The following is a 25,306-nucleotide window of genomic DNA, read 5'->3' on the forward strand; positions in this document are numbered from 1 at the left end:
TTCTTTTCAGTAACTCTCTGTTGTTGCTGTTCAGCCCCTCAGTCATGTCCAGCTCTTTATGACACCCGGTACTGAAGCATGCCAGGCTTCCCTGTCTTTCACTATCTCCCAGCGTTTGCACAAAACTCACGTCCATTGAGTCGGTAATACCATCCAACCGTCTCATCCTCTGTCGCCCCCTTCTCCTCCTGCCTTCAGTCTTTCCCAGCATCAGCGTCTTAGCCAGTGAGTCAGTTCTTTGCATCAAGCGGCCAAAGTATTGGAGCTTCAGTTTCAGCATCAGTCCTTCCAATGAATAATCAGGACTGATGTCCTTTAGGACTGACTGGTTGGATCTCCTTGCAGTCCAAGGAACTTTCAAGAGTCTTCTCTAGCACAACATTTCAAAAGCATCAATTTTTCAGTGCTTAGCCTTCCTTATGGTCCAACTCTCACGTCCATACATGACTTGGAAAAACCACAGCTTTTACCATACAGGCCTTTGTCAGCAAAGTGATGTCTCTGCTTTCTAACATGTTGTCTAGGTTTGTCACTACTTCTCTTCCAAAAAGCAAGGGTCTTTTAATATTCTGCCTGCAGTTACTGTCCACAGTGATTGTGGAGTCCAGGAAAATTCTAATCTTAGTTCTTATACTATATTCCTGCTGCACAGGCTAATCAATTCATTGTAAAATGTAGTTAATGTTTTTAATCAAGGCAGTAACTTATGACTTATTCAGAATACAGTTATAATTCTTTCTTATACTATACTGTAGAATTGTCTTTTAACATAATTTTGGACTGGCATTTATTTTATGACTTCTTTGGTACAGTCAAAAATACAAAATAACAAAACTACGTTTCATTGTTGGGCTTGCTCATTATGCTTATAAATAACATTTTAATTGGATTCATTCTGAGTTTAATATAGGATATAATTATTAAGTTATTTCCAAGAATTTTAATGTCAAATTCGTTGTTTTTTACAGATGCTGAAAATGAAATAAAGAGACTGAGTAATTTAAACCAGGTAAACTCATTTTTAAGAGAGAAAGCTTTTGTCTCTGGTTTACCAAGAGAAAGTATTTTGATTATAATTATTTATTTTGTATTTTTTACAAATTCATGTGAACTTATCCTTGGAACTTTCATCTTGTAATTTTATGTTTACTGATTAGTAATAGAAACTTCTTACGTCATAAATTGATATAACTTTAAAAGTTACATAATTGAAAAATGCAAGTATATATCTTAGAAGATTAATTTGACAGATGTTATGTATTTATAGACAGTGGTAGTAGATTTTTATTTCCCCTAAAGAATTCAAGGAGTTTTTTTTTTTTTTAATGATTACAAGTTATTTTGTAAATGTATTGACATATTTTTTCAAATGTAATAAAAGAAATCCTCTTAAAAATGTCTATAAAATGATTGGATTTGGATGGACCAGTGTTGTATGTTTATAATTTTTATATATTGCCAGAGAGTAGAAATGCACAGTTGTAACCCTTGCCTGCTTTTTTGTAAACTTGAAATTTCTTATTTGAAAACATACTGTTTTAACGTTTTTCTAGGATAATAATCTCGCTGAAGACAATCTGAAACTTAAAATGCATGTCCAGATTTTAGAAAAAGAGAATTCATTATTAAATCAAGAAAAGGTGGGTACAATAAAAATGGGGACAGAATTAAAATTGTAGATCATAACCAAGGGCCAGTTTTTAATCAGAATGGCATATTCAATTCTCAGGAGTCCTGAGGTTAAAGCTGATCTCATTGATGCTTGTCAAACCAGGATGAAGTACTTGGGCAAGGTTCAGAATATGAGGGGCTTTTCAGAGTTTGTGTTTAGAGATAAGCCAGTAGGAACACAGATGCAGTAGGCAGAAAACATAGGTAAAGCCTCTTTGTGATTTTACATGAGTCTTGACAGCAGCAATATACACATGTGGGTTTAGAGTCTAGAGTGGCATACTGTATTGTCTGTATACTACTTGTATGTCCAGAATGTGTCTGGTGTGGTTGACAGAAGTTTCTTCGTGGTGAGGGGCAAAGGGAGACATTCTCACTGGTAGAAATAAGTATACTGGTGGCAAGGATGGAATAAGGTTCTGTAATGCAATGTTGGGAATGGGGAAAGGTAACATTTTAATGCTTATACCACATGAGTGGTAAGTCTTTGGTTAAGGTAGCTTCTTAAATATAGAACAGCTGTAGGCTGGTATTATTTATTATTCTTTTAGGCCAGTGTCTCAACTCAATTTAAAATGTTAATTTTAAAATAGTAACACTTATTTTCTGATAGATGTATTCAGCATAATACATCCTAAAAAACTGCAGACAGTAAAACAGGACTATCCTTCACACTTCTGTTGACTGGCATCTTCATCCAAGCCGTTCTTTTTCTATCAGTTTCTTGTATATCCCTCCAGACTGTGTCTTTGCATATATGGTTTTTATATATAAATATGGATGGGCCTCCCAGCTGGCGCTGGTGGTAAAGAATCCACCTGCCAGTGCAGGAGATTCAAGAGATGTGAATTTGATCCCTGAATCAGGAAGATCCCCTAGAGAAATGGCATCATACTCTAGTATTCTTGCTTGGAAAATTCCATGAACAGAGGAGCTTGGTGAACTACAGTCCATGTGGTTGTAAACAGTCAAATGCAGCTGAATAAACACATTGTTTTTTAAAGCCGAGATTAGCATATTATATACTGTTCATGCATACCTTCATATTGTATTTTCACTGTCCTTGCACACGTAGTATAACATATAGGCAGTGTTTCTCTCTCTCTTTTTTTTTTTTAGCTCTACCAGTTTATTGCTACCAACCCATCCCCCTCCACCCTCGTGCACACATGCTCAGTCATGTAAACCCATGGACTTCAGCCCGTCAGACTCCTCTGTCCATGGATTTTTCCAGACAAGAATACTGGAGTGGGTTGCCATTTCCTTCTCTATAGGCAGTGTTTCTCAAAGGCATGCTGTTGCCACTCAGGTGGGAGCGTTAGTTGTGGGCACTGTCCTCTGACGTGTAGGCTCCTTGCGCCCACTTTCCTGCCCACTAAATGGCAGCAGTGTCTTCCATTCATTTTTAATTAGTATGTTTCCTCTGTTCTTCTCGTCTTCCACTGCATTCTACTCATTCAATTATTCCTTTCTGTAACTGGTGGCCTAGGTGTATTTTGTAGTTTTCATATCTCTTACATGCATTTGATAGGGCCTGTAACCTTCTTGTGATAATTTTGGATTCTATAAATAACTATTCCTGATAGCTGTTTCTCCATTCTTTTAATGTTACATGATCCATTGCCAGTTTTGATTGAATTGTATCTGCTATGGGTCAAAGCTGTATATTGTCACCCTGCTTATTTAACCTATATGCAGGGTACATCATGCCAAATGCCAGGCAGGATGAAGCACAAGCTGGAATCAAGATTGCAGGGAGAAATATCAATAACTTCAGAGATGCAGATGATACCACACTTAGGACAGAAAGCAAAGAGGAACTAAAGAGCCTCTTCATGCAGGTGAAAGAGAAGAATGAAAAAGTTGCCTTAAAATTCAACATTCAAAAACTAAGATTGTGGCATCCAGTCACTTCATAGCAAATAGATGGGGAAACAATGAAACAATGACAGACTTTCTTTTCTTGGACTCCAGAATCGATGCAGATGGTGACTGCAGTCATGAAATGAAAAGACACTTGCTCCTTTGAAGAAAAGCTGTGACAAACCTAGACAGCATGTTAAAAAGCAGAGGTTATTACTTTGCCAACAAAAGTCCATCTAATCAAAGCTGTGGGTTTTCCATTAGTCATGTATAGATGTGAGTTGGACCACAAAGAAGGCTGAGCACCAAAGAATTGCTGTTTTTGAACTGTGGTGTTGGAGAAGACTCTTGAGAGTTCCTTGGACTGCAAGGAGATCAAACCTGTCCATCCTAAAGGAAATCAACCCTGAATGTTCACTGGAAGGACTGAAGCTCCGGCTCCAGTACTTTGGCTACCTGATACGAAGAGCTGACTCATTGGAAAAGACCCAGATGCTGTCAGAGATTGAAGGTGGGAGAAGGGGATTACAGGACAAGATGGATGGCATCACCAACTCAATGGACATGAGTTGGAGCAGGCTCTGGAAGATGATGAAAGACAGAGAAGCCTGGAGTGCTGCAGTCCATGGGGTGGCAAAGAGAGATGTCTGAGTGACTGAACAACAACAGTGGGTCTGCTCACTGGTTAAGAACGCCAAGAATACCTGCAAAGTCATTACATTTTTAAGATGCACATGACAAAACATTTTACGGTTCTCGTCTTAGAATTTTTTTTTTTCTGCCGCACCGCGTGGCCTATATGATCTTAGTTCCCCAACCAGGGATCGAACCCATGCCCTCTTCAATGGGTGTGCTGAGTCTTAACCACTGGACTGCCAGGGGCGTTCTTTTTGTGGTTCTTCTAATTGAACAGATAACTTTAGAAAGGCATAAGAATGCTGTTTCCATCTTTCGGTTGTAGTTCAGGACAAACTTTGAATTGGAGGAGAATGAAATTGTAAGGCAAATGTTCTAATATAGTTTTCATCAGTCTTTTGTAAGATATATATTAGACTATAGGAATTTGAGATTGTTATTTACTTTAAAAAGGATTCCATAGAAGTTTGCTTTTAGGAATCTGTCAGGGCTTCTCTGGTGGCTTAGTGGTAAAGAATCTGCCTGCCGATGCAAGAGACATGGGTTCAATCCGTGATAAAGGAATGTCCCATGTGCCTCAGAGCAGCTGAGCCCATGCACCACTGTTAAGCTTGTGTTCTAGAGCCTGGGAGCTGCGGCTCTGAGTCTACACACTGCAACCACTGAAGGCCCAGCGCCTCAGAACCCTTCCTGCCCAACAAGAGGGCCACCACAGTGAGAATCCTGCACCCTGCGGTGAAGAGCTGCCCCCACGTGGTGTAACCAAAGAAGAGCCCGTGCATTTGTGAATACCCACCACAGCCAAAAGTAAACAAAATTGTGAACAAAAACAATTTCTGTCAAAGACATCTTTACAATGATAGTTTGTCACAACATCATATTTAGTGATTGAAATAATGTTGAAGCATAGGAAACTGTCCCATGTCGGGGATTTTTGAGGAGAAACATTAAATACAAATAGGACAGAATATAAAATATACTTTAAAAGATCACACAGGGGTTTATTTTTAGGAATGTTAGGTTTGAGAGCGGGGAGCCTAGTCTGTGCTTAGGTGAGATGGCAGAGGAAGGAGAAGAGGGTTCTTTCTTGGGTCAAGAGAAGGTTTTATGTTCTGACAGAAGCCAAGAATAAGGGAAACTACTTTTATGAGGGAAAAGAAACCTTTTATTTTCTAATTAGGATAAACTTTAGTGATTGAGTTTTGATATTTCCCGTTTTTGTCTCTGGCTGTTGGTGGCGATGTTAGGGAATGGAAGTGAAGAGAGCTAGAAGGCGTGGGACGTTTTGGAAAGTATGTGTGTTGTGGGAGGAAAGGAGGAGACAGAAGGGAAGTGGCCATGGAGTGAGATTGGGAATCCTCTCAAAAAGGAAGATTTTTGTGTAAAGGAGTTGGAGCTAGAGTACAAACTTACAGTTATTGTGTCTCGTCTGGGATTGTAGAAATGATTTGGTTGAAGCTGCAAATAGTAAATGAATGAAGGCTGTGGCTTGTTGAATTTCATGTATTACTATTGAGATACTATTCAGTAATGTTTCTAACAGAGAACATCTAAAAATAGATTCCTAAGCTTTGCTTATATATGTATATTTTTAATCTTTTGGTGTCTCTTCTTCCAATTGACAGTATGTGGTATTTTTTTTTCTTTTATCATTGAAGGAAGAACTTCACATGTCACTTTCAAAACTGAATAATGAGTATGAAGTAGTTAAAAGTACAGCTGCAAAGGATGTGGATTTGGATTCAGAATTATGTGGTTTAAGACGAAATTTGGAGGCAAAGGAACAAGAACTCAATCAGAGCATTACTGAAAAGGAAATACTAATAGCTGAGTTAGAAGAATTGGATAAACAGAACCAAGAGGCTACAAAGGTAACTATATTAAATATGTTTTATCTTAAAGACAGTGAAGGAGTAAATTCTACTCAGTAGACTGAACACTGGGTTAATAAGCAATATTGATGTGATTTAATTTCTGTAATTTAGTCAGTATTTTAGTGATGCTCTAGTTATAGAGGTTGTCAAACTTACTGTAAATTTTAGATAGTAAATATCTGACTCTGTATGCCATGTAGTCTCACTTGCAGACTCAGCTCTGCTGTTGTCATATGTAAACGAATGAGCCTGGCTTTGTTCCATTAAAGCCTTGTTTACAAAAACATGCAGGTGTTGATTTGGCCTGTGGGCTATAGTTTGTTGTTCCTGCTTCCCTGTTTGAGTTGAAGATCACCAACGTATATCATCTATCTTCTTTGCTTTCAAGTTCTAATCTCTGCAAAAATAGATTTGCTAGAAGATAATTAGTAAATAACTTTGTTAGGAATTTTTTAAAAGTTGCTTTAAGAAGGATTAGAAGTGTCTAAGGATTATTCTCCTATTATGTATGAGATTTTTTAAAGTTTTCTTTAGGTATTAAAATGAGAGAATATTTAAAGTTACTCTGCAAATTACTTTTTCTTTCAGCACATGATTTTGATCAAAGATCAGCTATCAAAACAACAAAACGAGGGAGATAATATCATCAGTAAACTGAAAAAAGATCTAAATGATGAAAAAACAAGAGTTCATCAGCTTGAAGATGATAAAATGAACATTACTAGAGAATTAGATGTGCAAAAAGAAAAGTTAATTCAAAGTGAACTGGTACTAAATGATTTACATTTAAGCAAGCAGAAGCTTGAGGATAAAGTAGATGATTTAGTAGACCAGCTAAATAAATCACACACACAAAATTTAAGTATCCAGAAGGAGAACTTTGAACTTCAGGAACATATTAAACAAAAGGAGGAGGAGCTTTCTAGAGTTAGGGATGAGTTATCGCAGTCTCTTAATCAAGACTCTGACAGTAATTTTAAGGATAACTTACTTAAAGAAAGGGAAGCTGAAGTCAGAAATTTAAAGCAAAATCTTTCAGAAATAGAACGCCTCAATGAAAATTTAAAGAAAGTTGCTTTTGATCTCAAAGTGGAAAATGAAAAGTTGAATTTAGCATGTGAAGATGTTAAACATCAGTTGGAAGAGTCTCTTGCAGGTAATAGTCTGATTGCTGTGGAAAAAAATGCCATTGTGGAGGCTCTAAAACTGGAGAAAGAACAGTTAGAAGCAGAATTGTGTCAGGCTGAAAAGAGGTTGTTGGAAGAAGCAAGCAAGTATGAGCAAACCATTGAAGAACTGTCCCATGCCCGCCATTCGAGCACTTCTGCGTTACAGTTAGACCATGAACATTTAATTAAACTCAATCAAGAGAAGGACTTTGAAATAACAGAACTCAAAAAGAATATTGAGCAGATGGCAACTGATCATAAGGAAACTAAGAGAATTTTGTCATCTAGTTTAGAAGAGCAGAAGCAATTGACCCAACTTGTAAATGAGAAAGAAAGTTTTATTGAAAAGCTTAAAGAAAGAAGTTCAGAGCTTCAGGAGGAATTAAATAAATATACTCAGGCCCTAAGGAAAAATGAAATTTTAAGGCAAACCATAGAGGAAAAAGACAGAAGTCTTGGCTCCATGAAAGAAGAAAACAGTCATCTCAAAGAAGAGCTGGAACGACTGAGGGAACAGCAGAGCCGAGCTGCACCTGTGGCTGAACCTAAAACCCTTGATAGTATTACAGAGCTAGAATCCGAGGTAAATCAGCTGAATGTAATAAAGGATAATCTTGAAGAGGAAATAAAGCATCATCAAAAGATAATTGAAGATCAAAACCAGAGTAAAATACAACTGCTTCAGTCTTTACAGGAGCAGAAGAAAGAAATGGATGAGTTTAGATACCAGCATGAGCAAATGAACACCACACACACCCAGCTCTTTTTAGAGAAAGATGAGCAAATTAAGAATTTGCAAAAGACAATTGAACAAATCAAAACCCAGTTGCACGAAGAAAGATCGGACGTTCAAACAGAGAATTCTGATATTTTTCAAGAAACAAAAGTTCGAGGCCTTAATATAGAAAATGGAAGTGAGAAGCACGATTTATCTAAAGCTGAAACTGAAAGATTAGTGAAAGGAATAAAAGAACGAGAGTTGGAGATTAAACTTCTAAATGAAAAGAATATATCTCTAACTAAACAGATTGATCAGCTGTCCAAAGATGAGGTTGGTAAACTAACTCAGATTATCCAGCAGAAAGATTTGGAGATACAAGCTCTTCATGCTCGGATTTCTTCCACTTCCTACCCCCAGGATGTCGTTTACCTTCAACAGCAGCTGCAGGCCTATGCTATGGAGCGAGAGCAGGTGCTGGCTGTTTTGAGTGAGAAGACGAGGGAGAATAGCCATCTCAAAACAGAATACCACAAGATGATGGATATAGTGGCAGCCAAGGAAGCAGCCCTCAACAAGCTGCAAGATGAAAATAAAAAACTGTTTACAAGATTTGAAAGTAGTGGCCAAGATATGTTTAGAGAAACCATTCAGAATTTATCCCGTATTATTCGAGAAAAAGACATTGAAATCGATGCATTAAGTCAAAAATGTCAGACCTTATTGACAGTTTTACAAGCATCCAACAGTGGAAATGAGGTTGGAGGTGTTAACAGTAATCAGTTTGAGGAGCTCCTACAGGAACGAGATAAGCTAAAACAACAGGTCAAGAAAATGGAAGAGTGGAAACAGCAGGTGATGACCACAGTACAGAATATGCAGCATGAGTCTGCCCAGCTCCAGGAGGAGCTCCATCAGCTCCAGGCACAAGTTTTGGTGGACAGCAGTAACAGCTCTAAGCTACAAGTGGACTACACTGGCCTGATCCGAAGCTATGAGCAGAATGAAACCAAGCTCAAAAATTTTGGTCAGGAGTTAGCACAAGTTCAGCACAGCATAGGGCAGCTTTGCAATACCAAAGATCTTCTTTTAGGAAAACTTGATAGTATTTCACCACAGCTCTCCCCTGAACCATCGACTGCTTCTCAGACAGCAGAATCTCTTAGAATAATTAAGTCTGATGTGTCGAGTGAGTCTTCTAAACAAGAAATAGAAGAGCTGCGAAGATCCCTGCAGGAAAAAGATGCGACAATTAGAACTCTCCAGGAAAATAATCACAGATTGTCTGATTCGATTGCTGCTTCCTCAGAGCTAGAAAGAAAAGAGCATGAACAGATTGATTCAGAAATTAAGCTGCTGAAGGAGAAACAAGAGAGTTTACAAAAGTCACTGAAGGAAAAAGACCTCTTGATCAAAGCCAAAAGTGATCAGTTACTTTCTTTGAATGAAAATTTCACCAACAAAGTGAATGAAAATGAACTTTTGAGGCAAGCAGTAACGAACCTGAAGGAGAGAACCTTAATTTTAGAAATGGACATTTGTAAACTAAAGGGGGAAAATGAAAAAATAATAGAAACATCCAGGGGAAAGGAAACAGAGTATCAAGCATTACAGGAGACTAATATGAAGTTTTCTATGATGCTGAGAGAAAAAGAATTTGAGTGCCATTCATTGAAGGAGAAGGCTCTAGCTTTTGAGCAACTACTGAAAGAAAAAGAGCAGGTATGTTCTGGATGTTGTGTTGTGGAAGGAAGTTTGGGGGTGGAGGAGAGATTTTAGTGTGCTACTTTATTGATGTTATCTTTAAAGGGGAAGGTGAATTTGTTCATTTCGAAATATGTACTTCATTGTGCTTCATTCTAAATAAATTTTCCTCAGAGGCATCTGAGGAAAAGTTTTTCCCCAGATTACTAGTTAGTTCCAATGATTTGTAGTGCTAGATTAATTTTTTTATGGTCTAAGTAGAAAAGAAGAGTTTAGAAACTGTTTTTCATTAGAAAATAGAAATATGTTACAAGAGAGAACTTGGACGTTACTGCAGTTTAATCACATTTTAGACATATTTCAGTAACTACTGGCTTTAGAGCTTCTTGTCTATTAAAGGAAGTTCTGTGGAATACATGCTACATCTTTGACAATGATCTGAAGTAAGAAATACATTTTACATTGTGACACAGTAAGCGTCTGTGTATGGAACACTGAAGCAAAAGCTTCAGGAATTACCCTCATTACATGTGATGCTCTGTTAAAAACAAGTTCTGTATGACCCATTACACTGACTTTTATGACTTATTCACAGCCTGGTATTTGAAAAGCATTAGCCATAAATAGTACTTTTCCCATAGTGAACTCCGTAATTATTCTAATCCTAGCTGTGTCACTGATGTGACTTTGGGTGTGTTTTGACTTTATTGGTTTATTTATTCAACCATAAAATGAAAGGTTGTATATTGGTTAAGGTGTCAGCAGTTTTTGATACATTTAAATTTTTACATGCAGTTGATGTTAGATTTTGATAAGAATGTGTTGAAGACCTAGTACATCTTACTATGCAAAGCTATCGGCTCTTTTGGTGTAAGGCCTTTTTACTATTGATTTCTATACTTAGTAGTAGAAATTTGGAAAAGAAATGAGGCAGAACAATGGAATATTCAAAAACTGCTTCTTGAGTGTTTACATCCTACCAGGCGCAACAAAATAATTTAACTTCTTTTGCCAGTTAAATTCTCTTTTAAGAATCTCAGATTAAAGCTTGGGAATGCTTGATGTAGTTTTCACTTAATAAGAAAAGTCTTAATGTCATCTTCCCCTTCTTTTGTCATCTAATTAAGTAAGTACACTGATGTGTTGAGGTGTGTTCCTCCTTTCAGGAGTAGCTTGTTAGCTTTTATGGTACTGGTCTGTAATCCATATTAAAAAGACTGTCAGGGTAGAAGCTTTTTATTGCTCATGAGCCAAATTTGTGTGTAACGATTAAGAGCTTGTAAGAGTATAATAGAGGAATGGAGGACAGTAGGTATTCATTTTTCATGTGTTTTTCCTATTGTATGATAGTTTTAGCATCTCATACAATCTATTTCATTGACTTTTATAGATCCAAAGTATGCAGATTTAATTAAGGTTCACCTGTCTTTCAGGAAGCTTTCCTAAGTCAGGTTGTACCTAAGTACGAATTGTATTGAGGTTAATTAGCATAAACTAATTTCTTACAATACCCTATATAATTGAAGAGTACCTTTATTATATTTTTAATGTATTAAATAGCACTTTTCTTTAGGGAGAAAGCTGTGTTCTCAGCAGGAGATCTTCAGCTCTTTAATTTTCAAGCATTTTTACTTTTTCTAGTATGAAAAAAAATTTAACTGAAAAACTGTTTGGAAAATATTGGCTCCCTTTTCCAGGAGGAGTGTTGAGATAAAAGGAATAGATGGTTTTATGTTTTGGTTTTGATGATTTGCCTTGAGGGACGTGTAATTTATTCTTAAAGAAATGGAAAGTTTATATGAAAATGTAAAAATAATACCAATGTATTAATGGATTCAGACAATATGCATATTTCATACAGAGAAAAGAATTGGCTGTAAACAGGCTGACACTTCTTTGTGCTTTTTAGAATTCCAGCTATCATCTTAAATTCATGGCCCTGCTTTTGCAATGAAAGTCTTTAATATATTGTGCTTGTAAGGAATGCATTCAGGAATAAATTTTCACAGCAGTCTAGCAAGATATCATTCCTGAGTTGCTTTCATTAAACTGTTGCCAAAATGTTCTTTTAAAATAGACTGTACATGTGAAATGACTTCCCTTTTTTCTCCTCTGCCAACAACTTGGCACTGCTACTTCCCTAACAGCAGTTGTGTATGCTTGATAAATGCTGGCATATACATGGGCATGTGCACACATGTGCGTGCTCACACACACACTCTTTTGGGCAATTTGGGGGTTTGTGTACACTTTGTTGTGTAGGATAGATTTGAGGAGATTGTGTCCTTTGAGTCCTTTTTTAAAGCATTTAAAACTTTTTCTTTAAGAATAGTTTTAGATTATTAAAAAGTTGGGGATATAGTAGAGCCTTCCTATAATACCTCACACTCAGGTTGCCTTATTTTTAACATCATACGTTACTGTGGTACCTTGACTACAAATAATAGACCTATTTAGATACATTAATACTTTATTTGAAGTTTCTCAGTTTTTTAGCAGCTATCCTTTTCTTATTCCAGGGTCCCATCCAGAATGCATTGTATTGAGTTATCATGTTTCCTTAGGCTCCTTTGGACTGTAATGGTTTCTCAAACTTTCCTTGTTTTTGATGACGTTGACATAGTTAACTGAATTTTTAAATTATTTAATGAAGAAATGTCTTTTTGAAATGTATTTTTCTTTAAAGCTAAAATTGTTTCTTTCCAAAAGGGCAAGACTGGGGAGTTAAATCAGCTTTTAAATGCAGTTAAGTCAATGCAGGAAAAGACAGTTATGTTTCAACAAGAGAGAGACCAAGTCATGTTGGCCTTGAAACAGAAACAAATGGAAAACACTGCTGTACAGAATGAGGTATACTTTCACTTTAAAGACGCAAAATCTTAAAAACTGCTAAGTAAGAAAACTATAAAAAATTATCAAGTAAAATGAATTTCTCTATTAGCTGATTTTTATCTCAGTCTTACTCTGATGTGCTTTAGTAGAATTTTGTTCTCCCAAAGTGTGTTGTTTCAGTTTTCAAGCAAAAACCATGATCTAATCATTATGTTGTATATGTAAAATTAAATTATACCTAAAGAAAAGAATAAGATTGCGTATCGTCGATGTAAAAAAAATTTCCTGCCTGTAAAGTATAAAAAAAAAATTTACTGAAAAAAGTGGCCTGTCACAAAAAGCTTAGTACTTTGTAGTTTTATTTTTCAGTATAGCCAACATAGGGAATGAGATCTTACAGAGTAAACCTTCCATATTCAAGATGAGGAGAGAATTCCTCCTCATCCTCCTCCTCATTCAGGAGAATGTTTTTCCTAGCACAAATGTATCTTGCAATCTGAGAAATTAGTATGCAGTTAATACACTTCAGTAATGGAGAAAAGATTTAAAAACAAAGTGGCTTGTAGGAAGGAAAGGGGAGAGGTTTTAATGGAGGAAAAATAAATGAAATGTCCTCTACCTAGGTTCAACATTTACGTGACAAAGAATTACGCTTAAACCAGGAGCTAGAGAGATTGCGTAACCATCTTTTAGAATCAGAAGATTCTTATACCCGTGAAGCTTTGGCTGCAGAAGACAGAGAGGCGAAACTAAGAAAGAAAGTCACAATATTAGAGGAAAAGCTAGTTTCATCCTCCAGTGCAATGGAAAATGCAAGGTAACTTTTTCTTTTTTTTTTAATGTTAACATTAACTGAACACATCCTGAGTGTCAGACTCAGTAAGAATTTTTCATATTTTACTCATTTTATTCTCACAGAATTCATTAGCTCCATTTTACAGACTAAGAAAGTAAGGGTAAAGAGATTTAGTAACCTTCCCAATATCAGGGACATAAAGTACATGTGTAGTTCTCACACTTGGGTTTGTAACCCTTACCCATTTGGCATTCAAACTAAAGCTTCTCTGAATCTTAATTGTTATCCTATATAATTCCTTCTCATCATTTTAGGAGGCTAGGCCTAAATTCTGACCAATTAGCTTTCCCAAGTTTTCCAATAACTAATTTATGTGATTTAATACCACCCCCTGCCCCAGGCCATGCACTGCAGCTTGCAGGATCTCAATTCCTGGGATTCAACCTGGCCCCGGAAGAGAAAGCCTGGAATCCTAACCACTAGGTCACCAGGGAACTCCGTGATTTAATTTTTAATCAAGTGATATAAAGTTGGACAAAGTTTAGATGTTAGAATAAAAGATGTAACCTGTGAAGGCCTAGGTCAGTGTGAATTAACTCCAGGCTTACTAGAACTTTTGAGTGACCAGGTCCCTGCGTACATATTTTTCAGTTTTATTTCTCTCAATAAAAGTGTTGGTTTTTTTTTTCCTTTTTACAAAAAACATGTTTTCCACTTCAAGAAAATCACATAAACCAAAAGCAGTTAGAGCCACAGTCTTATTTATCCAGAAACAGTGGGTTTTTTTGTGCCTTTGAATGCTTCTGTACATGTGTATATATATTGTATATTATTTTCTTAAAGCAAAATGGTTGAGATCATACTATTTATGCTGTTTTGTAACCGCTTCTGTCAGTTAATAATATGAATATCAGTACACATTAAGCTATGTGTTTCTACAGTATCATTTATGGCTACATAGTATACCATTATTGTATTTGCCGTAATATCTTTAAGGCACTCATTTATTATTGATCATTTAGAATGTTCCAACTTTTCAGAATTACTAAGAGTGCTGCTTTGATAACCCAAAATAGGCATTTTTGTGTTGATGATAGATTATTTCCTTAGTGTAAATTTTGAAAAATGGAAATTCTGGTTTGAAGGGTGTTTTTAAAGCATTTGAAATATACTGCCAAATAATCTTCCAGAAATATCATATCTGTATTTCTGTTAGTTGTATGTGCATCTTTTAATCTTTTTATTGTATATGATGCTGAGGGAAATACAAGGATATAGTAGATATTATCTCTGTCTGCAAAGACATTATAGGATAATACTTCTGAGGGCAAACTCCTTACCTCTTTTGTTGGATATATTATTGTAGCTTCAGACTCAGAAGAACTTGTTTAAGAATTAAAACAGTGAGTGAACATTTGTGTATGTTTTTCACATTGGCAGAAAAAAAAACCTCAACCTGTAAAATTGGTTATCTTTCAATTTCAGGCCGTTATTTTCTCTAATTAAAAGTTGCTAGTTTCTGCCTGTTTTCGTTTACCATTCATAATAACTGTCAAAATAGTCTTCCTTAGGTAGGCCTGTGATCTTGTTGCTCCTTTTTCAGAACCACGGTAGTTTCTTCATGATTTGGGCCCAGGTTATCTACTTCCTTAGCCTTATTTCTCACTATGATCTGCATCCAACCAAACTGTATTACTTTCTCAGATAGAGCTATTTTCCTACTTTTTGTCACCTTCTCTTTCTTTATCTCTTTCTTTTTTACTATCTCTTTCTTTATAAAAAGAGTGGGCCTGATCCCTAACCGTTTTTTTGTTAATCTCGCTTGTTCTTCAAATAGCACTTCCTTCATAAAGAATTCTTTGGTTAGGCCCTCACACCTCAAGTCTAAAATCAAACCCTAGTGTGATGTTTGAGTCTCTGATAGAGCACTTGTATTTTACTTAGGAGTATAGGTAATTGTTTACCTGCTTTACACTTTCACCCACCCAATGAATGTAAAGTTACTGGGGGGTAGAAATGATGCCATTTATTTTACACCCTTCCCACAGTGTACATTCTTATACATAGTTTCATAGATGTCCCCTAAATATTTGGTGTATAAGTAACTCAAATCTATAAAATAAGGTTGTGGTGTTTTGAACCCTTAAAAATAGTAATATCTTGTATTTGTTAACGTTTTGAATGATATCACAGTTCATTTCATCCTTACAGTTGAGTGATTTGCTAACAGGCAAAGTTGCATAAAGTCCAGGGACAGAAGAGGGGGTTTAAGTTAAGTCCTCTGCTTTTTCCACAAGAGGGTGCTGTTGGGTAAAGTTTCTTCCCATGAGCTACTCTTAATTGGCTTTATTGGGCTGCTCTGAATAAGAGTTTAACTGGCTGGGTATTGAAAACCTAGGAAAGGCTATCACAGTATTTTGTATGTAATAATTATACATTAAAGAAGTATCTCAGTGACATAAGCCTATAGGTGTTCTGTAAATCTCTTAGGGATCTCTTGATTTATTATTTGGAACAAGTGTAGGGATTATTTAATATAAAGAAAGATGATAGTGAAAGTTCATTAACTCGTAATTGGGCAGTTAATCAATGGGATAGCTCTGGAAATGTGTTAGTTCACTAGGATTGCGAGTACTAAAAAGAAGGGGGTATCGCAGAATCCACTGCTTGTTGGGTTGGGAGCTGGACAAAACGACTTCCAAAGTCACTTACAGCTTACCGGCAGAAGTTTGTGATAAATTACACCTTAAGGGTTTTAGCCTGGAAACAAAAGTTTCAGGCTATTTGTGAATTTTTCTTACGTTGACATTTCTTGATCAGCACAATTCTGTTTAAAATGACTGCTGCTTGTTCAAAGTCACCTTCACAGGAAGGATGACTAATTTAACAAAAGCAAAGAGAACAAAGATCAGAGGAACTCTTCAAGTTTGTTTGAAATCTAACTTAAATTTAATGCAGTGAAATGTAGGGAAGGTCAGATTCATAGAGACAGAAAGTAGAATGGTAGTGCCCAGTGGGGAGGGGAAGTTATTGTTTAATGGGCGTGGGGTTTCTGCTTAGGAAGAGGGAAAGCATTCTAGAGATGTTTGGTCGTGATTGTTACACAGCCATGTGAATGTACTTAGGACTATTGAACTGTACACTAATAAGTGGTCAAAATGGTAAATGTTATGTATATTTTACAACACAAAAAAAACATAGGGAAGAGGTTTCATGTTGTTAAAGTATCTGAATACTTTGAATATAACTTGCATTTAGTGCAATAATATGTAGGGAGGATATTTCATTTTGTTAAAGTGTCCAGACAGATAGAAACAGTTTTACTTTTATTCTTTCTGTTCAAAGCCATCAGGCCAACTTACAGGTAGAATCGTTGCAGGAACAGTTGAATGTGGTATCCAAGCAGAGGGATGAAACTACGCTACAGCTTTCCCTGTCTCAGGAACAAGTGAAGCAGTATGCGCTGTCACTCTCCAACCTCCAGATGGTCCTGGAGCACTTCCAGCAAGGTCGGTTGTATGGCCAGTCTTCCAGTGAAGACAGTCATTGTACGGTTGACCCTTGAACAATGCATGGTTGCTGACCCCCCCCACGCAATTGAAAATCCACATACAACTTGAGTCCCCCCAAACTTAACTCCGCTTTTGGGGGGGGGGTCTTTTTTTTTTTGGCTGCTGGGTGGCATTCTGGCATCTTAGTTCCCCGACCAGGGATTGAACCTGTGCCCCCTGCAGTGGAAGAGTGGAGTCCTAACACTGGACTGCCAGGGAATTCCCTAGCCCCCGCACTTAACTCCTAATAGCCTACTGTTGACCAGAAGCCTTACTGATATCGTAAATAGTCAATTAACACATTTTTATATGTTGTGTATATTATATACTGTATTCTTACCATAAAGGAAGCTAGAGAAAAAATGTTATCAAAAAAATCATAAGGAAGAGAGGATACATTTACTGTACTGTATTTATTGATACCATAAGTTTATGTTACCTGTTTACAAGATGAATTGTTTGCCTGTTAGTGCCTACATCAGTATTCTCTTGTATGATAAGAAAAACACTGTAGATGTTATATATATTACTAACACTAGACATCAAAAATGAAATGTGTGAAAAAGAAATTCATATTTATAGGTATAATGATTTATGATTGATAATGAAGAAGCAGTGTTATTGCTTTATGATAGCCTAGCCTTTACACTAATAAATGGTTATAAAGTTTTTATGATATACAATAATACGGTCATATTCATAATATAGTGCTGGAAACAGTGTTACGTTTAAAAAAAACACTTGTGATGATAGCCTGATATGCAGTTTTTCCAATTACAAAAGAGCGGCATACCTTATGGTATTGCGATTCTTTGGAAGCAAAGTTAGAGAATACTAAGAACACTAGCACATTAAATTTATATTAATTATTGCTCACCTTCTGCCTGTGTTATGATAGATCTTCCTAACCCAGGGATTAGTCATGTCTAGCTCTGTGACCCCATAAACTGCAGCACATGAAGCTTCCCTATCCTTTATTATCTCCTGGAGTTGATTCAAACTCATGTCCATTGAGTCAGTGATGCCATCCAACCATCTCATCCTCTGTCGCCCCTTTCTCCTGCCTTCAGTCTTTCCCAGCTTCAGGGTCTTTTCCAGTGAGTTGGTTATTTGCATCAGTGGCCAAAATACTGGAGCTTCAGCATCAGTCCTTCCAATGAATATTCAGGGTTGATTTCCTTTAGGATTGACTGCTTTGATTTCCTTCATGTCCAAGGGACTCTGAGGAGTCTTCTCCAGCACCACAGTTCTAAAGCATCAGTTCTTCGGTGTTCAACCATTTTCTTTTTTTTTTTTTTTTTGTTGATTTATTGTTTTTATTGACAAGGTACAAAGTATTTTTCAAAAGTGATGGACCTATTTCTAACATTAAAGAAAGGTAACATATTCACAGAATCAGGGGTGTTAAGTGTTCAACCATTTTCATGGTCCTGCTCTCACATCTGTACATGACTACTGGAAAAACCATAGTTTTGACTATACAGTCCTTTTTCAGTTGGAGGTTGAATCCACTTTGAAGAGTTAATCATCAATAATTACTGTCCTTTGAAATATTGGTTAATTTGTTCTTAGCTGTTCATCTATACTTTAACTGCATTTTCTCATTTGGGTGGAAAGTACTTTTCTAGGCACTAATAATAGGACCTGGTACTGTGAATGGTACCCTGATAACCAAATACACTTTTTCCCATCTACCTTCCATCCTTAGATTTACCCCCTTTAGATCATTCACCCATCCATTTGTTAGTTCATACATTCAGTAATTACTGAGAATGAATGAACTGCTAGTAGGGAGGAGGTGGTTAGAGGATGTGATGCTACTGAAGTAACGAAAGTCATAGTTTTGTGACTGAGCAAACTTTTACATTTGTACATATGTACATATCAGGGTTACTCCTGTGGTTGAAATTTTGAATTTTAAATGCAAGAGTTCTCTAGGTCTGCTCTGTATAATACTAGAGTGGACATGTGTACAAGATAGTGTGATAGTGGCTGAGGCCATAGAGAAAGCTTTCCTAAAGAGGAAATACTGATATTTGAGTAGAGTTCTGAAGGAAAGGAAAGTTTGCAAGATCTGGAGAAAGATTTATGCAGAGGAAACTGATCTCATTAATTTAATTCCAGTTAACATCACTACTAAGGCATATATAACTTTCTTGTTGAGACATTTGAGCTATAAATATTTTTGTTGTATTATTAAAGTTTCAAGTGGTTTAAAATTATAATTTTATCACACAATTATAAAATGTTAATGTAACTTTTTTCTCCTCTTCAGAGGAAAAAGCTATGTATTCTGCTGAACTAGAAAAGCACAAACAGCTTGTTGCTGAATGGAAGAAAAAAGCAGAAAATCTGGAAGGAAAACTTGTGTCGTTACAGGTTGGTTAAAATAATTTACTCTTGTGAATTTTATTATTCACACAGCAATTACTTGTATAGTTTTTGCCTTGGAAATAATCTCCTGAACAATTAATTTAGTAAATGTTGTTGCAGGGACATAGCAGTGAACAGGATACTAAGAATTTCCCTCGTGTGACTTATAGTTTAGAATAGACACAGCAAACACGAGACTTCCATTTTCAGCCCAGGTGGACACCTTAGAGATCATTTTTTAAAAAATAGTGTATCATTTTGACTTTATAATTTTCTCTTTTCAACAAAATATATTGGGTACTTTATTTCACATGGATTAAAATAATGTATATTATCCCATTAGATTTTTTCTTTTGCAAACTAATCCTTTAAAATATTTTTCTGTTTATTATTATCGCTATATTTCATACATAAAAAATTATAAGAAGTAAAATGAACCTTCATGAAGAGATATAATACCAAGGTGACTTGCTTTTAGATGTAGGATAAACCCTTCCAAGTTGTATTTATTTATGTGTCATGGTGAATATGCAGTTCAGGCTTAATTAATCTTCTAAATATCCTTTAATGTTCTGAAATTCTTACTAAATGTTGAGTGACTGCAAAACAGTATTTACTCATTACTTTTTTCAACTTGAGTTTTATTACCAAAATGTCATGTTGATCTCCCAGAAAATGACCAGCATAGAGGTTGCAAATTCATCTGAAATTTTCACATAAATAGTATTGTAGTCTAGGTTTTTCTTATTATAAACTTACTCATATAATATCTAGAATCTTATTTTTATTAAAATGTTCTAGTATTAGGGCTTCCCTGGTGGCTCAGGTGGTAAAGAATCTGCCTGCAGTGCAGAAGACCTGGGTTCTTTCCCTGGGTTGGAAAGATACCCTGATGAAGGAGGAAAATGGCAACCCACTCCAGTATTCTTGCCTGGAAAACCCCGTGGACAGAGGACACTGGTGGGCTACAGTCCATAGGGTTGCAAAGAGTTGGACATGACTGTAGTGACTTAGCACACACGATAGGTTTGTTTTTTTTTTTTTAATAAACTTACTCTAGCATCTTATTTTCATTAAAATTTTCTAGTATTAAATAACTTCTATTTGAGTCATGTTTTATGATCATGTCTTTGGGATTGGGGATAACATTAATTTAGAGGATTGTGCAAAACAATATTTAGATAATACAGGGATAGCAATACAGCAAATACTGACATACTCACCGTCTTGTATAAGAAATAGAACGTCACCCATTGAAGTTCCGTAAGCATCCCTCCACATCTCCTCCTCTCCTTAGCACCTTTTATTCTTCTCATCCCTTTGTTTTCCTTCATGGTTTTATCGAATATATCTGTGTCTTTTTATAATACATTGTTTGGATATATTATAAAATATTTTCAAACTGTATGAATGGAATTCTAAACTGTATGTGAATTGAATTTTTCTGAGACTTGCTTTTTTTTTTGCCTAGTGTTATTTTCATAAATTTCAGTCATATAACATATGTTAGAAGTTTCATTATTTTCACTGCTGTATTCATTGCATGAACATATAATTTATTACCTATTTTACTGATAAAGGACATTTCCATTATCTGCTATAAAAACAATGTGGTTATGAATTTCCTTGTTTATATTTTGACTCATTGGAAAAGACCCTGATGCTGGGAAAGATTGAGGGCAGAAGGAGAAGGGACGACAGAGGATGAGATGGTTGGATGATGTCACTGATCCAGTGGACATGAGCTTGAGCAAAGTCCAGGAGATAGTGAAGGACAGGGAAGCGTGGCATGCTGCAGTTCATGGGGTCACAAAGAGTTGGACACACACATGCAAAAAAAAAAATGAAGAGTCGAACACAACTTAGTGACTGAACAGCAATGTCGTCTGGTGCACATATATGAGTTTCAGGTGTGTATCTTGATTGGAATTGCTGGGTCATGGGATATATATGGGCAGTTTCAACTTTACTAGATTTGGTGGCAAATTGTTTTCTAAAACATTTGTGATGATTTTTCTCCTGCCAGTAGTACTGTGTGTTCTTGTTCTATTAATACATCTCTGGCAACACTACCATTACCAGAATTTTTAAAGTTTTCGCCAACATGGTTGGTTGTTGTTCACTAAGTCGTGTTTGACTCTTTGTGACCCCATGGACTGCAGCTTGCCACGCTTCCCTGTCCTTCACTGTCTCCTGGATTTGCTCAAACTCGTCCATTGCGTTGGTGGTATCATCTAACCATCTCATCTTCCTGCCCTCAAATAAAAGTTGATAAAAGTTGAAATTAATGAAATAAAAACCCAAAAAATGGTAAAATGAGTAGTGGAATCTATAATTTCTTAAAAAAATTATACTTAATATTTTCTTAACTGTAAATGCTGTGAGGTTAACAAATTCATTTGAAAGATTAAATTTATACTAAATTTAATCTTGTAGATTTCAAATGTTAGGTTTTTTAATTTAAAATTTTTTGTTTCAGTCTCTTTGTGTATCAGTCAAGGTTCAGCCTGAGAAGCAGAACCAGTAGGATGTGTATGTGTTTACACATATGCACACACACACACACACATACATACATATACATTGATGTATATACTGTATACAGATTCACACATATGAGATTTATTGCGTGAAATTGGCGATATGATTGTGGGGTTGGCTAAATAAGTTGGAAATATGCAGGTTTGATAGTATGGAAAGATCACATCATAGGCTGGAACTCAGGTGTGGGCCAAAGCCGTTGTCCACAGTTGGTCAAGAATGTAAATGACAAACAGGATGAACTGAAGTGGGCATGGGCTGAAGCTGCTGTCCACAGATAGAATCTGCTTCACTTTTGTAGAGAAAACCCAGTTCTAGTTTCAAGACATTTCAACTGGTTCAGTCAGGCCCACCCTGATTATTCAGAATAATATTCCTTCCTTAAATTCAGCTGATTAGGAGCTTCTGTTACTTTTACAGAATATCTTCATAGCAACATCTACATTACATTTGGATAACTGGGGACTAGCCTATCCAAGATGATACTACAAATGAAAAAGCTATCACACCCTGATTCAAGATGATGAAACTGTGATCTCACATTTTTGTGGGTGAATCCTCTAGAATAACCAAGAAAATTGTGTAAAAGAACAGTAGTAAGGAGGGACTTGCCTACTAAATGTCAGAATAGAGCCGTAAATCAATACCATATTGACTAGATTAGTAGAACAGAAGGAGAATCCAGAAATGGAGCCCAAGTAACATTTGAGATTTTTTTTTTACATTTATTTTTATTAGTTGGAGGCTAATTACTTTTCAGTATTGTAGTGGTTTTTGCCATACATTGACATGAATTAGCCATGGATTTACATGTATTCCCCATCCCGGTCCCCCCTCCCACCTCCCTCTCCACCCGATCCCTCTGGGTCTTCCCAGTGCACCAGGCCCGAGCACTTGTCTCATGCACCCAACCTGGGCTGGTGATCTGTTTCACCCTAGATAATATACATGTTTCGATGCTGTTCTCTTGAAACATCTCACCCTCGCCTTCTCCCAGAGTCCAAAAGTCTGTTCTGTACATCTGAGTCTCTTTTTCTGTTTTGCATATAGGGTTATTGTTACCATCTTTCTAAATTCCATATATATGTGTTAGTATACTGTAATGGTCTTTATCTTTCTGGCTTACTTCACTTTGTATAATGGGCTCCAGTTTCATCCATCTCATTAGAACTGATTCAAATGAATTCTTTTTAATGGCTGAGTCATATTCCATGGTGTATATGTACCACAGCTTCCTCATCCATTCGTCTGCTGATGGGCATCTAACATTTGAGAATTTAAAACTAAATCCCAACCTTTACTTTTAATTTAATGGCAGAAAGAGTAGATTAACTAGTAAACAGTGTTGGCACAACTGGCTATTTATACTGAAGGAAATAAAATTGGACCTTATCTTACACTGTATACAAAAATAAATTCCAATTGTATCCAAGCAAGGATTTCTTAACTGTGAGGGGTGCTGGAAGTTTGGAGGTGTTCTTGGCTGTTACAGTGACTGGGTGGATCCTCTGGCAAGTGGGTAGGGGCCAAGAATATCAAAAGCATTTCCACTGAGAAATACTGTTTTAAAAGTGGTTGTTGTTCAGTCGCTAATTTGTGTCTGACTCTGCCACCCCATGGACACACAGCACGCCAGGCTTCCCTGTTCTTCACTATCTCCCAGAGTTTGCTCACACTCATATCCATTGAGTCAGTGATGCCATCCAACCATCTCATCCTCTGTCATTTATATCCTTAACTTTCATATTTTAAAAATATAAATGTTAAAAAAGAAAAATACTTTGCAAGAAAATCTAGAAGACCATATGTCCAGAAGCAGGGAGGAGCCTAACCTCAACTAAAGCTCAAGAAGCAAAGTAGGACATGTTTGACTATATTTGTAACACTGATGACAGAGTGTTCGTATCTGCTATACAAGGTGCTCTTACAAACTAGCTTATAAAAGAAGGACTTCTCAATGGAAAAATGGGCAAGGTATGTGAAAATTTTTGCATGAGGGTAGTTCCAGCTGTCCTATAAACATGAAAAATGCTCAAATCCACTGGTATGTAGTTAGAGAAATAAAAGGTACAGTAATAAAGAAACATCACTTTTATACACATCAGACTTGCAAAATTAGAACATTTGTTGCTATATTTTTTGACTTTTTAATCTTTTTCATAGTTTTTTCTCTTATTATTGTCACCTTTAAAATATTTGTCACCATGTTGTCTTTTAATAGCATTCTCTCTCCTTTTTTTAAATATATATAATTCCTTTGAGAGACATTATGATGTTGTGAAGTGTGAGTTTTATCTTTCATACTTACCAGTATCAAATGAACTTGCCCAGGGTCAGAGAAATATAGCTTCATCAGCTGAAAGGGATTGATTGACTTTAAGCTGTCTTCCAGCTCTATAGTTTGTGAAGTAGGTTTTGCATGCTGCTTTTTAATGAACTTTTCTTTCTCAGGAACGTTTGGATGAAGCAAATGCTGCATTAGACTCAGCATCAAGACTTACAGAACAGTTAGATTTAAAGGAAGAACAAATTGAAGAACTTAAGAAACAAAGTAGGTTTTTTCCTTTTTCTTTTTTCCCCTGCAATACCAGTGTTGAATCAGGTGTAGTTTCCTGCCATGCATTGGTACAGTCGAGTGAGAACAACTTCTGTTAGAATGTGACTTCCATTTCTGTTCCCCATGATGAGTTTACTTTGATTTGAACACAGTTCCTAGAGAAACCAGAGTCGTTAGTTCTGAACAATGGGCTATCCAGTTGTGCTTTCTGCTTGTTGACCACCTGAGGGATAGATTTGACTTGAGTCAGCTAGTCACAGTGTGACTTTTCCCTGTTCAGTCCATGTTCATCCTGCCTAAAGCTGTCTGATATGTTAAAGGATGCAGTATTCTTAGCTAAAAGAGTAACTTTTTGTGGAATGAACGTCTGCCTATAAGTAGTGAGTTAGATTGCAGATGATGCTTTACATGCAGGCACTCATGTATGTTTTGATGCTTGTAAATTATCTCACAGGCCCTGTCAGTTCCCTAGGGTGAGTCCTGTGTTTAGGGTTATCAGTTGGGTCTCAGATAATCAGGTGGTCATAGTGCTTTGTTAACTCTAGCTGCTGACAGAGATGGCATGTCCTCATTTAACCTCTTGAGTTAATGGTCCCCAAGAAGTGGAAGCTATTCTGTGGCTGCATTTAGTAGGTAATGATTAAAGGTTATCGGAAGGGTGATGAGAACCTAGAAATGTATCAGCTTCCGGGGATGGGTTAGGAGCAGTAGTACCAAGGCATGTAAGTAAGGAATTAAGAAGCACCTCTTAACATGAGATAGAAATAGGCAAAAGTAGGAGATGGCACAGCCCCAACACTGTCAGACAGCAGGCAGCGGTGACGTGGACATTAAGGAGGCAAGCAGAGAAATCACTGCGTTGTGGACACCAAAGGACAGGCCAGATAGGTGGCCTAAAACAAGCAGGAGACAGGAGATGAGAGATTGTTGGGAATAAAAAAAATACTAAGAGAATGTGAAGTAGTATCCTCAAGGTCACTCATCTGAGGCAGATTAGTGCCCAACTAAACATCCTCTGTTT

General features: G+C 36.5%; 1 protein-coding gene and 1 long non-coding RNA gene across 4 annotated transcripts in view; one reads left to right on the forward strand and one right to left on the reverse strand.

The window, feature by feature from the left end:
* The window catches only part of LOC139038709 (uncharacterized), a 448,893-nt gene that overhangs the window by 128,650 nt on the left and 294,937 nt on the right, over positions 1–25,306 (reverse strand). The window lies entirely within an intron of this gene.
* TRIP11 (thyroid hormone receptor interactor 11) overlaps positions 1–25,306 on the forward strand; it is a 69,300-nt gene that overhangs the window by 23,556 nt on the left and 20,438 nt on the right. For all 3 annotated transcript variants that reach the window (XM_020875936.2, XM_070477942.1, XM_020875937.2), the window contains 9 exons: positions 969–1,009; positions 1,554–1,640; positions 5,829–6,041; positions 6,633–9,653; positions 12,345–12,485; positions 13,091–13,284; positions 16,609–16,772; positions 19,090–19,193; positions 24,180–24,279. In XM_020875936.2, the coding sequence (XP_020731595.2) occupies positions 969–1,009; positions 1,554–1,640; positions 5,829–6,041; positions 6,633–9,653; positions 12,345–12,485; positions 13,091–13,284; positions 16,609–16,772; positions 19,090–19,193; positions 24,180–24,279 (4,065 nt within the window). The remainder of the gene's footprint in view (positions 1–968; positions 1,010–1,553; positions 1,641–5,828; positions 6,042–6,632; positions 9,654–12,344; positions 12,486–13,090; positions 13,285–16,608; positions 16,773–19,089; positions 19,194–24,179; positions 24,280–25,306) is intronic.

The sequence above is a fragment of the Odocoileus virginianus genome, chromosome 16, assembly GCF_023699985.2.
Source record: "Odocoileus virginianus isolate 20LAN1187 ecotype Illinois chromosome 16, Ovbor_1.2, whole genome shotgun sequence".
NCBI classification, from domain to species: Eukaryota; Metazoa; Chordata; class Mammalia; order Artiodactyla; family Cervidae; genus Odocoileus; species Odocoileus virginianus.